We start from the raw sequence: 12,872 nt of genomic DNA on the forward strand, positions 1-12,872 counted from the left end.
GTACAAGAAGAATCTTTTGAAAAACACTGGTGATTAATTTTTTCAAAGTAATGGACTTTTTTCCCCATAATGTATTTATTTATTTGAAAAAATTATGAGGCCGGCACTGTGGCCCAGTGGGTTAACGCCCTGGCCTGAAGTGCCGGCATCCCATATGAGCACCAGTGAGTCCCAGCTGCTCCACTTCTGATCCAGCTCTCTGCTATGGCCTGAGAAAGCAGTAGAAGATGGCCCAAGTCCATGGGGCCCTGGCCTGTGTGGGAGACCAGAGGAAGCTCCTGGCTCCTGGCTTTTGGATCGACACAGCTCCAGCCTTTGCGGCCATCTGGGGAGTGAACCATCAGATGGAAGGCCTCTCCTACGCTCGCTCACTCTCTCTCTCTGCCTCTCCTCTCTCTGTGTAACTCTGACTTTAAAATAAATAAATAAATCTTAAAAAAAAAAAAAAAAGAAAAAATTGCGGGCCGGCACTGTGATGTAGTGGGTAAAGCCGCCACCTACAATTCCGGCATCCCATGTGGGCACCAGTTCGAGACCCGGCTGCTCCACTTCCGATCCAGCTCTCTGCTATGGCCTGGGAAAGCAGCAAAAGATGGCCCAAGTCCTTGGACCCTGCACCGATGTGGGAGACCCGGAAGAAGCTCCTGGCTTCAGATTGGCACAGCTCCTATGTTTGGGGAGTGAACCAGTGGATGGAAGACCCCTCTCTCTGTCTCTACCTCTATCTGTAACTGTCTTTCAAATAAATAAAATAAATCTTTTAAAAAGAAGTTAAATATATAGGTTTTGTAGGATACAAAGTAAAAGAGAATAAATGAAATAAACATGAATGATTTAGCTTAATTTTTGTGACAGTGCTCTCAAGAGTTATACTCCTGCTTAAATCATTTGAATCTCACTATCAGTAAGAGTATATAACAACTGTTCAAAAGATGAAGGAAGGAATATGATGAAAATATTACTTTGGGGTCCAGCACTATGGCATAGTAGGTCAGGCCTCTCCCTGCAGTGCTGGCATCCCATATGGGTGCCAGCTCGAGTCCTGGCTGCTTCACTTCTGATCCAGCTCCTTGCTGATGGCCTGGGAAAGCAGTGGAAGATGGCCCAAGTGCTTGGACCCCTGCACCCATGTGGGAAATCTGGAAGAAGCTCCTGGCGCCTGGCTTTTGATCGGCCCAGCTCCGGCCGCTGAGACCACTGGGGAGTGAACCAGCAGAAGGAAGACCTCACGCTGTTTCTCTTTGTCTCTGTAACTGTAACTCTACCTCCCAAATTAAAAAAAAAAAAAAGGTAAATATCACTATGAACTTAATGCAGTCCTTTTGAAACTACTGAAAATAAATTATCAAGGAATTAATACCAGGCTGCATATTCTACATAGCTTGAGCCTTTTAAAAGAACAAAAAATAAATTACATTATATTGAGAAATAAATAAAAACTTGAAATGGAAAACTGACAATATTTCTCAGGGACAGACTCAAAACACCTGGACCGTCCAAGGAAAAGCTAAGAACAAAACATAAAGAGAGAAGATCCAATAGGTTTTGGAATGATGAAAGTTCAGAAGTCATAAATAAATATCTGTACGCTCACCTGATTCTAAATGCCTTAGGATAGTGATTAAGAGCCAGGCAACATCTACTTTCCTAAAGCTGCCTGCCTACTACCTTCTCAGAATCCCACTGGAGTTCCTCCTTCGCTGGGCTGGCCTTTCAGATACGCACTCGCATTCTGCAAACTTGCTGTCAGGAAGTTACTTTGTGCATTGGCAACAGGGTAACGATGCCATGGAGAAGCTGGGCAGAGAAGCAGCCCAAACTTTACTGCCAGCTGTGAAAGCAGCAAGGCACCTGAGGTTTCATCCCACTTGTTCCTCCCAACAGCCCTGCTCCCATTTTACCCAGAAGGTAACTGAGGATTAGAAAGTTCAAGTTTTTGGGGCTGGCGTGGGGGCACAGTGCATTAATCTGCCTGCAATGCTGGAATCCCATACCTGCGTAAAAGCTTGAGTCCAAGCTGCTACACTATTTTTTTTTTAAAGATTTATTTATTTACTTGAAAGTGAGGGTTACACAAAGAGAAGGAGAAGCAGAGAGAGGGAGGGAGGGGGGGAGAGAGAGAGAGAGGGAGAGAGAGAGAGGGAGAGGGAGAGGGAGAGGGAGAGAGGAGAGAGAGAGAGAGAGGAGGGGGGGAGAGAGAGAGAGAGAGAGAGAGAGAGACAGAGAGGTCTTCCATCCATTGGTTCACTCCCCAATTGGCTGCAATGGCCGGAGCTGCACTGATCTGAAGCCAGGAGCCAGGAGCTTCTTCTGGGTCTCCCATGAGGGTGCAGGGACCCAAGGGCTTAGACTATCTTCTACTGCTTTCCCAGGCCATAGCAGAGAGCTGGATTGGAAGTAGAGCAGCAGGGTCTTGAACCAGCGGCCATATGGGATGCCGGCACTGCAGGCAGCAGCTTTTACCTGCTATGCCAGGGAAAGCAGTGGAAGATGGCCCAAGTACTTGAGCCCCCACTATCCACATAAGAGACCCACATGGAGATCTGGGCTGCTGGCTTCAGTCTGGCTTCTCCTTTGCTGTTGCAGCCGTTTAGGGAGCAAACTAGTGGATGGAAGGTACATCTCTTTCTCTTTTTATCACCCCACCTCCCACCTTTCTGTTACTTACTCTACCTTTCAAATAAATGAATATTTGTTTAAAAATAAGTTTTAGTTACTTGCTTGAAGTCACACAGTTTATAAGTGCAATGCAATTAACAGTTAAAAACAGAAGCTTAACTCTCTTCTATTTGAGTCAGGTTAACTCTAACTCCAAAATGCATGCTCTTTGCACTACATTCTCCATCTCCCTTCAGAGACAGACCAGGTTCCTAGGGCTTTTCTGGTCCGTGAGCACAAGCCCTGGGCTGCAGCCAGGGGTTCTACTCTGCACCACACAGAACTGTGTTAGCTGAAAATGATGCTGTAAATTGTGCTGAACTGTGTTTTCTGGGCCCAGCTTCTCCTCTGTACCATTTGGGACATCAACAGGTAAGTCCTGGGGCCAGCACTGTGACACACTGGGTTAAGCCACTGTCTGCATCCCAAATGGGCACCGGTTCATGTCCTGGCTGCTCCACTCTCAATCTGCTCCCTGCTAACGGCCTGGAGAAATCATCGGGAGAGAGCCCAAATGTTTGGGTCCTGCCACCCACAAGGGAGACCTGGATGAAGCTCCTGGCTCCTGTCTTCGGCCTGGCCCAGCCCTGATAATTGCAGCCATCTGGGGAGTGAACCAGCAGATGGGAGATCCTCATTCTGTCTCCTTCTCTCGCCTTCTGTTATTCTTTCAAATAAATGAATAAATCTTAAAAAAAAAAAAAAAAGGTAAGTCCTAATTGTTGGGGTACAAAATGTTCTTGTTTTGGGTAAACTCTGCTCTTTGGCAAGCATGGCAAAAGTTAGAGCTAGTTAACAGGAGAATGATACTCCCTGTTTTGAAATCTAAACATTGGAATCAAGCAATAGAAGTGAGGTGTAATTGTTTTCTGAGAAGTGGTTCTGGGCTATCAGCCATCAGGAAAATCTCTTCTAGGATTAGGTATTAAATAACGCACCCCTGCAGAATTACCTCACCATAAATCACCATATCCCATTTATTTTTACAGGGTGGGGAGGGACCCTGTGCCATTACAGCACAGAATGAAAATTTCATTATAAAACTCTGCCTGCACCCAGCCACAAATGTATTAAAAATTCTCCTTCTGGTCTCAAGTTTAAACAAAAGCACGTTTCTTTTTAATAATATTTCAAAAAGGTCTATTCATTTGTTTAAAGTGTCAAGATTATAAAGAAAAGAGAAGGAGAAAAAAATCTTTAATTCACTCACAGGCTGAATTTTCATACTACTTCAAGTTGGTAAAGTTGTAACTTTATTTGGAAATGCCCATCCATTCACTCAGCAAAGCACTCATTATCTTTGTCAACAGCTGTCCTGTCACCCTGCTTTCATGTGAGAGGTCCAAACACCTCTAAAGTGCAACTAACCCCAAACCACGAATACAGCCTTGAGTGCATGACCCACTTACTCAACTCTCAACATTGACTAAGCGTGCATGGCCAGCTGGGCACTCTTCCAGGCACTGCACACTCAAAAATCAAGGAGAAAAGTACCGCCACTGGACTAGATAAAATAAATGAACTGCAATCAGTCTACTTACAGAACTGCTCGATCAACATTAAACACCGTAGTCTTTTCTCTCCCCCACAAAACAATCATTATAATGGAATCTACTATTTTCAGGAATATTTTTTTCAAAATCAAAGGCTCAAAAAAGAAATCTGATTTAAAAATAAGGCAGAGGCCAGGGTTGTGGCAAAGAGGGTTACGCCAACACTTGATGTGACACCAGTATCCCATGAGTGAAGGCTCTAGTCATGGCTGCTCACCTTACAATTTGGCTCCCTGCCAAAACACCTGGGAAAACAGCAGAAAATGGGCCAAGAACTCCAGCCCCTGCCACTCACGTGGGAGACCCAGCTGGCTTTCCAGGCTCCTGGCTTCAACCTCCCCTAACCTTGACAGTTGTAGCCATTTGGGGAGTGAACCAGTAGATATAAGAGCTCTTTCTCTCTCTGTCTCTCCCTGTATCTCTGTCACTATTTCAAATAGATACTTAAATTAAAAAAAAAAAGGGGGCTATTTGCTATTTTTTTAAAATGTCACTTTCATATAATAATAATAAGGCAAAGGGTTTCCAAAAGGACACTGAAATAGACTCTCCTATTTCCAGCAAGGATTGGGCCAAAACTGTTCTAAATATCAACTTTATTGAAAGACACCACATCTCATTGCAGCAAAGAAACATTCACTTAAAGGGAGACAAAGGGCATGACTGAAATCCTAATCTACCGGGAATTCTGATCAAAGCAGCCCATGGGTCTCATCACTACTGATGGGCCAGGCATTGGATTTTCAGGGGAAAAAAAAAAAGTCCTACACAAAAGCAACACAAACCGTATTTTCAAGTTACTCAGTGTGTGCCTTCTGTTTGTTAAGGAGAGCAGCGCATCTCACAGTCTTATTATATTGTGCCTCTCTAATGCTTCATTCATCCATGAGCTCTTTTTTTTTTAAGGATTTATTTATTTGCAAGATAGAGTTATACAGAAGCAGAAGGAGAGAGAGAGAGAGGCCTTCCATCCGCTGGTTCACTCCCCAAATGGCCACAATGGCTGGAGCTGGTCTGATCTGAAACCAGAAGCCAGGAGCTTTTCCCAGGTCTCCCACGTGGTTGCTGGGGTCCAAGGATGTGGGCTATCCTTTACTGCTTTCCCAGGCCATAGCAGAGAGGTGGATCAGAAGTGGAACAGCCGGGACTCGAACCTGCCCCTGCCCTCAGCCCAGCTCAGCACAGTCCTCTTCCACACACTGGAATCTGCAGGCCAAAGCCAAAAGTGGCAAGGAAAGAGGCTCCTTGGTCTCCCTGCACCATTGACTCCTGCATACCCCGTATTCTTCGGGGGCCTGGAGGTGGTCCAAGGCTTTCTTAGAGTCTAAATTAGAAAAAGGCACCCACTCTGGGCCAGCTCCTACTGGTCCTCTTGGCTAGGTGCCCTAATGCGGGTACAGCTGCCCCAGAGGTAGACCTCTGTGGTCCAGGGTATTTGAGCTCCTTTGTCAAAGCTCCAAACAATCCCAGTTCCAGTCCTAGAACCGTTTGTTTCTAATGGTGCTTTTCACGCTGTTTAGGGGTGACTTTGGGGTTCCGAGGGAGTGCAGTAGGGCTTACTGCACAGGAATGCCAGGCAGACAAAGGCTGGATTCCACTCCTGCTCTCCCGGTCATTCTGCTAGTACCTGCTCTCAATGTGGTGAGATTCAGCTGAGATTTCTTTGCAGGAAAAGACTCCGCCACTTTTTAAGAGTTTCTAGGTTATCTTACACATGCCAATCATCTACTATAGGTCACAGCAGATGCGACTGCCAGTACTGGAGGCCAGCAAGGGGACACTTCCGTGTGGCAGGAGGAAGAGGCAGCCACCTGCGGCAACATCTGGGTTGTGACGTCAGGAAGCCCAGGAGAGCACACTGGCGTTCCGAGCAGCCTCTGCCATACACTTATGCAGACAACACCAACGCTTCGGGAACACGCTCTTCCTCCCGTGAACAAGGGCGAGGCCTTGTGCTAACCACCTCACTGGCCTCACGCAGCAGCCCAGCACCGACGGTAGGGCTTTTACCTGACATGAAGCTGTGGAAGCAGTTGAGAACCGTAGTTCCTGGCCGTATCCACGCCACGGGAATTTTTTCTGGCTTAGGTGAGCCCAAGATCACAATGTCGGCTTCTTGAAGCTGAAAAGAAAAAGGAAAAACCCACTTTGATCTGCAGCCTCAGCACATGGGTGACTACTGATGTCAGATGGCTGATGTAACAGGCACCAACATGGAGTGGTGCCAAGCTGCTGACCCAGGTGCCAGCGCTCTCCTAATTCCTTTCAGGCACCCGTTGGTACAAATAGAGCATGAGTTATAGCCTCAAAGGAAAAGAAAATGGGACTTTAAAAAGTGGTGCTAAATTTTAAGTTATGATAATGTAAAATGCTACTGATACCAATGTCCAAAAGTTAATGATCTTGTGTTGTTATCAGACTTGATTTTTTTTTTTATTTGACAGATAGAGTTAGACAGTGAGAGAGAGACAGAGAGAAAGGTCTTCTTTCCATTGGTTCACCCCTCAAATGGCCACTATGGCCGGCACTGTGCAGATCCGTGTCGCTCCCCCTCTTCGTGGAGGAGCGACACTAAACCCTGCCTAGGCTTCATATCCGAGTCACGGCACCATTATGTCGCTCCCCTTCTTCGTGGAGGAACGACACTAAACCCTGCACTGTTCTTTCGTCTGCTCGGCCCTCCCCGGGTTTGCTGCTGGTTCTTCCCGGGTTGGCTACTATCCCTTCCACCTCCGTGGAAGGGCAGTTCCCCCTGGCCACATTCCCCACTTCCGCAGGGGAGCGGCACACCGCCGGCCGGCTCTTCTCGGGGGCTGCACGGGTTCCCTTAGATGTTCCCCTTAGATGTTCCTGGTGCATGCCGTCTCTCTCCTCCTTTATAGTCCTCCTCCGCCAATCCTAACTCGGCTGCCCACACGCCGAGTACGCTGCTCTCCTCCAATCAATAGCAAGTCCTACAGTTTATTAGTTGAACTGGAGGCAGCTGTGCGGAAGCTGTTTACTTCTCTCCCAGCGCCATATTGTGGGAGAGCAGATGCATAGAATAAGTCTTAATTCCAGTAACTCAGTCTAGTCCGGTTGCTCCCCACAGATCCGAAGCCAGGAGCCAGGTGTTTCCTCCTGGTCTCCCATGCGGGTGCAGGGCCCAAGCACTTAAGCCATCCTCCACTGCCCTCCCAGACCACAGCAGAGAGCTGGACTGGAAGAGGAGCAACCAGGACTAGAACCCGGCGCCCATTCAGGATGCTGGCGCCGCAGGCGGAAGATTAACCAAGTTTGCCACGGTGCCGTCCCCCAGACTTGATTATCTTAAAGAGAAAGTCCCAGAGGTCTAAAGGGGGATGTTCTATAAAACCCTACAGGTAATAAAAAAAAATACTGTGTGGAGTGCACAAGTGCCTCTTCTTGTTGGTTAATAAGTTCATAACTTTAAACGAGGCCATTTAAAGTCTTTTGCCACCCACAGTTTTGTATATCAGATTTACTGCTTCTGAAGTTAAAACATTATTGGTTGTTTTAATGTGTCCTCTTTCAGGTTCTCTGACCTCTATTGTATTCAATACTTTGGGACAGTTCTGTAAGCAAATAAAGTCAATAATGTGCTACAGGTTCCAACTTAGATTAATTCAAGTTATTAAGAGCAGGAAGTAATTCTAATCGACTGATTGTTTAAAAAAAAAAAACTAAGGATTTTAGGAAACTATTACTGAAATTGCTTTATTGTTCTATCTTGTATGTTATTTTATACATGTGCATATTATATGTCTACATGGGAAAATTATTTATGAAGAGTTCTGTTTTAATTGGCCTATAGGTAAAATATTGCTCATAAATTTAAACTGCTAAGTTAACTGAAGATACCTTTTTGGTTCATGTGACCTAAATCTCTGTACCAGATGTTTTAAATTTGTTGACATATTTGTACTTGGGTTTGCTGGTCAAACAAGTTAGACCTATGTTAGATATTTACGCAATGTTTCCAAATACATACACTCTTGAAATTTATAGAAGGCATTGGACCTTTCTGTAAATGTTTTCATTAGTTATTATTTAACAGTTAAAACTGTTTGCTGAGTTTTCATTTGATATTGTTATTGACAGTAAGCGATCTGGGAAGGCTAACTTGTTCCCTCATTTCTCTTCAAGGAAACTAATTCTATTCTGAAGAACTCTCCAGGATGTACAATTTGATCTTTAGATCTTTTAAAATGGATCCCTAACATTTTTCTATAATAATAGCATGGCCAAAATGAGAGCTTAAATTATGATTTCACGGCTAGGTTTACTTTGCCATGGGCACAGTAAACAGGCAAAACCTCCCTTTCAGACCAAAGGAAGGGAGTTTTACTAATGTCATCAAATTTTACAGATAGGGTGGTCCTCGTGTTTGATTTCAAAGTGAGAACATAACTTTCCTCAAGGGAACTGTTGACCCTACCTCATAGAAACACCACCACCAGAACACGGCTGTGACTATGGACTTCTAGCTCAGGCCACCAAAGATTAGAGATGGGGGACTTGAACACCTCCTTGACTTGCCTCCTCTTAAAGGTTTCCTCCGGTCTGCTTTACTAGGCAGCAGAAATAATGTGAAGATAGGTGGCAGCCAATTAATGGCTGCTCTGCCCAGTGATCTGCCATCAAGGAGACACAGCAGGCAAGTCCACTGCATTGGTTTTCCATGTGGAAAGCCAGGGCTTCAGCAGAAGGCAGCTTATGAAGAGCCCTGGCCGCTCTGCCAGCCAAGAGCTGGGTCACTGGAAAGCGAACTAGCCTGGAATCAAAGGATTCCCAGGTCAGAGCTGCAGACCTTGTTGGTTCTAAGCTGAAAAGCCCTTCACTCAGCCCTGCTTCCAAAGTGACCATTGCTGTAGAGGGGACGGCCAAGTAGCGTCAGCAACATTGCAGGCAGAACTGTAAGTTAACTAAAAATGTTTTCCTTTAAGAGATGCCACCTGCCTTCTCTTCAAGCCAGCTCTCCTCCCAGGCCAGCTAGGTAATGGAAGTCAACAGGGTGCCTTCCCTAAGGAGGTTCACACCTCTCTTATGATGTACCCCATGTGAAGAGATAGATAGGTCTCGGCCTGGTAACTGGCAAGGCCTTATAGCCCACCTGATTATTATCAGGCCCCTTCTGTCAGTTTCTATTTGCCTCTCAATGGGAAAACTTGCTCATGGTTTAGATAGCACCTTTCTTAAGTCATTTAATAAGGACTCTGTCCTTTGTTTTAGACTCTGAGTTTAAACTGCTTCTTAGATTCATTTTCTCCAGACTTGAAACAGTGACATTCTAGGTGGTCATGAACATGAAACCTTGGATGGAAGCAGTTTCTGCAAGCTGGCACTGCGTCCCCTGGAGAAGCCACTTCCTGCTGGAACCCTGTCTTGTCTGCAGTTCTCACCAACGTGCCTTTCAGCATGAGGCAGCCAGAGCGATCATGGGCCAGTCCCCCTCTCAGGTGTTTGGGTTCATTCTTCTCGAGGGGGGAAAGTGAGGAGTCAGACGCATTAATAGGCAGGGTGGTCCCAGTGGAATTTGGGGTGTAGAATGCTTGCTACCCCCAAAAGGTTATCTTTAGCAAGATCAAAATGTCTACCCTCCTTCCTTAGGATTCTCCAAATTTACCAGAATAGCAGGGGAGTGGTGATTCCAACGTCCTGAGCTCACAGTTTATTGTGAAAACAAGTTACCTATGCCACCCTTCTGGATGGTTTTTTGTTTTATCATGAGCAAGCAGATAGGATAGAAGACTGTAAATCAGGTCTTTTGATGGGTTTTGTCTCCACCTTGTATCTGAATGTCAATCAAACTTGTGCTTAAAAACTCGACTGCTGGGTCCAGCACAGTGGCATAGAGGGTAAAGCCGTGCCAGTAGTGCCAGCATCCCATATGGACACTGGTTCGACTCCCAGCTGCTCCACAACCAGTCCAGCTGTCTGCTATGGCCTGGGAAAGCAGTGGAATATGGCCCAAGTCCTTGGGCCCCTGCACCTGTGTGGGATACCCAGAAGAAGCTCCTGGCTCCTGGCTTCAGAATGGCGCAGCTCCAGCTGTTGTGGCCAATTGGGGAGTGAATCAGCAGATGGAAGACCTCTCTGCTGCCCCTTCTCTCTCTGCATAATGTGGACTTTCAAATTAATAAATGAATCTTTTTTTTTTTTTTGACAGGCAGAGTAGAAAGGTCTTCCTTCCATTGGTTCACCCCCAAAATGGCCACTACGGCCGGTGCACTGTGCAGATCCGAAGCCAGGAGCCAGGTACTTCCTTCTGGTCTCCCATGCGGGTGCAGGGCCCAAGGACCTGGGCCATCCTCCACTGCCTTCTCCAGCCACAGCAGAGAGCTGGCCTGGAAGAAGAGCAACTAGGACAGAATCCGGTGCCCCAACTGGGACTAGAACCTGGGGTGCCGGCACCACAGGCAGAGGATTAGCCTAGTGAGCCACAGCACCGGCCATAAATAAATCTTTAAAAAAAAAAAAAAAAAAAAAAAAAAAAAAAAAAAAACACAAACTCGACTGCTATGGACCACTTGGGATTTTTTTCCTCTCTTTCCCCCTCCATACTGCTCTGGGTGGAGTTCTTTGACTCTTATAAATCTTGCTTTTTAAATCTCAAACAAACAAACAAAAAGTCTCCAGTATGGTCTCCAGCAATACACAGTCTGTGCAGGATTATGGTTCACACTAGCTGTAGTATCAACAAAAATGATGGGGCAAAAAAAAAACAAAAACAAAAAAACACTACAATGATGGCATCAGGAGACAGAAAGGAGACAGGGTGGGAGGTGTTCTGAGTCAGGAAGTGGCCTGGGCGGAAACAGGGGCAATGGTGAGCCACACTCAGTCTAGGAGAAAAACAGGAGCCACACGTAGGTCTGACCAGCAGCCTGGACGAGCACCATCTGCAGACGCTGACACAAAGCTCCTATCTGTGTGTCCATGGAAGAACTGTCTGGAGCTGGAGCAAGAATCCTCTCTTCCTTGAGGCCCTGGGTATTCTTGTCCAACGACTCCATTTTTGTTCTACCTGAAAAAGAGTTTCCTCCTCTGCAAACCACGCGGCGTGGCCATCCTGCTGGGTTTGATGGTACAGCACGGCAGGGCCACGGCTGCCAGGAAGGCTGCATCTGGAAGCAGGGCAGAAGCTGGGCTCCAGCCCTACCGAGAGCTGACACCTGTCCAGGCACCACTAAGCAGCGGCTGGTTTCAGACTGGCTCCACGTGTGGAAGGGGAACAAGCAGGGAGTATTAGACTCCGGGAAGGAGACGGCCACCATCGGGCAGGTGGAAGAGCGGTAAGTTATTACTGGAGAGCCAAACACATGCGGGTGGTGTGACGACGCTGATTAGCAAACAAGGAAACAACGTTCACAGAGTGTAATTAAACCTACAGGAGGTCCTGTTTCTCCCAGTGCAGCCGGCCCTGGAGACAGCCTAGGAGGGAGAGATTGGAGAGCTACTGCCCCTCACTTTCCAACACCGACAGTCCTCCTGCCACTATCTGTCCCACCTACTTCATTGCAGACTCTCGGCTCAACAGACAGAAGAGTGGAAGACAAAACCTCCATGACCATGCCACGAAGCCAGCCAACCACCCAGCACGCAAACATACTCTACACCTGCTCATAAATTCTCAGCTGGGACGGGCTGACCTCTGCAGACCCGGGAGCGCAATGAGCCAGCTCCTGTGCCTGAGCGTTCCAGACACCGTGTGGGCCACCAGAGGCAACAGCTGATGTCTTTCAGGAATCTAAGGACACAACACGAGACAGCAAGGAGAAGCAGCAAACCCACATGGCTCTCTCTAGTTTGTGAACAAAAACGCCAGGGTCCAGGGCAGCTGCACACAGGGTGACAATTTAAACACCTCTTCTCATGGAGTCGACAGCGTCAGCTTTTAAAAGGGAACACCTGGAAATACTCAATCCATTTGATCATGCAAATAGGGAAAAGCGTATTAACAGTTGCTCAGGACCTGCTCGTGGGCCAAACGGCATCCACGGCTTTCAGCACCTCGCTTTATTACAGCTCGGGAAGTGAACCTGCGTCAGACTGGATCTGCCGCACGGATCACAGGGGGAGAGCAAGCCCTGCTGAAACACGGCTTCCATAACCCTTCCTCTTCCACGCCTCAAGGCTGCACTGCCGGGCAGCGTCACCGAGTTTGCGGCATGTGTCACCAACAGCCCCGGCAGCCGGTCCGTGAAAACCGCACGTGGCGTCCACGTACGGATCTGAACAGCAGCTGGATTTCTATGCGATGTCGTATTTGGGGGGGAACAGTGTTCTGGCGGGAAGGGCATTTTTAACATCTCTGTAAAATATCTTTCATTTATAGACTGCCCTCACACGTCCCACCTCCCGAGTCCTCAGAGGAAATGCATGTTTAAAGCTTGCTGCAGGTCAGAATCGCCGCTTGGTTCATGGTTCCTGCACAGAGCAGCAAACCCAGAACCAGCTCAGACATCTACAAAAAGCAGGTTCACATGAACAAGGCTGAAAACGCTAGGATCACAGTTCACACGAGTCCCCCCAAGAACACTCAGCTTCCTCCATGTGGTGCCTTTCACTCGACCTGTTCTTTTCATTACTTATAAATCTGGGCAATCCCACCCTGACCCCTCCACTCCAGACCCACCCGCAACTCTCGGGCGAGCCGTC

At 47.1% G+C, this 12,872-nt stretch overlaps 1 protein-coding gene across 1 annotated transcript in view; it reads right to left on the reverse strand.

The window, feature by feature from the left end:
* The window catches only part of MTHFD1L (methylenetetrahydrofolate dehydrogenase (NADP+ dependent) 1 like), a 195,957-nt gene that overhangs the window by 154,759 nt on the left and 28,326 nt on the right, over window positions 1-12,872 (reverse strand). The window contains exon 8 of the mRNA XM_002714991.5: window positions 6,222-6,333. Within this exon, the coding sequence (XP_002715037.3) occupies window positions 6,222-6,333 (112 nt within the window). The remainder of the gene's footprint in view (window positions 1-6,221; window positions 6,334-12,872) is intronic.

Source organism: Oryctolagus cuniculus, chromosome 5, assembly GCF_964237555.1.
Source record: "Oryctolagus cuniculus chromosome 5, mOryCun1.1, whole genome shotgun sequence".
Classification (NCBI taxonomy): Eukaryota; Metazoa; Chordata; class Mammalia; order Lagomorpha; family Leporidae; genus Oryctolagus; species Oryctolagus cuniculus.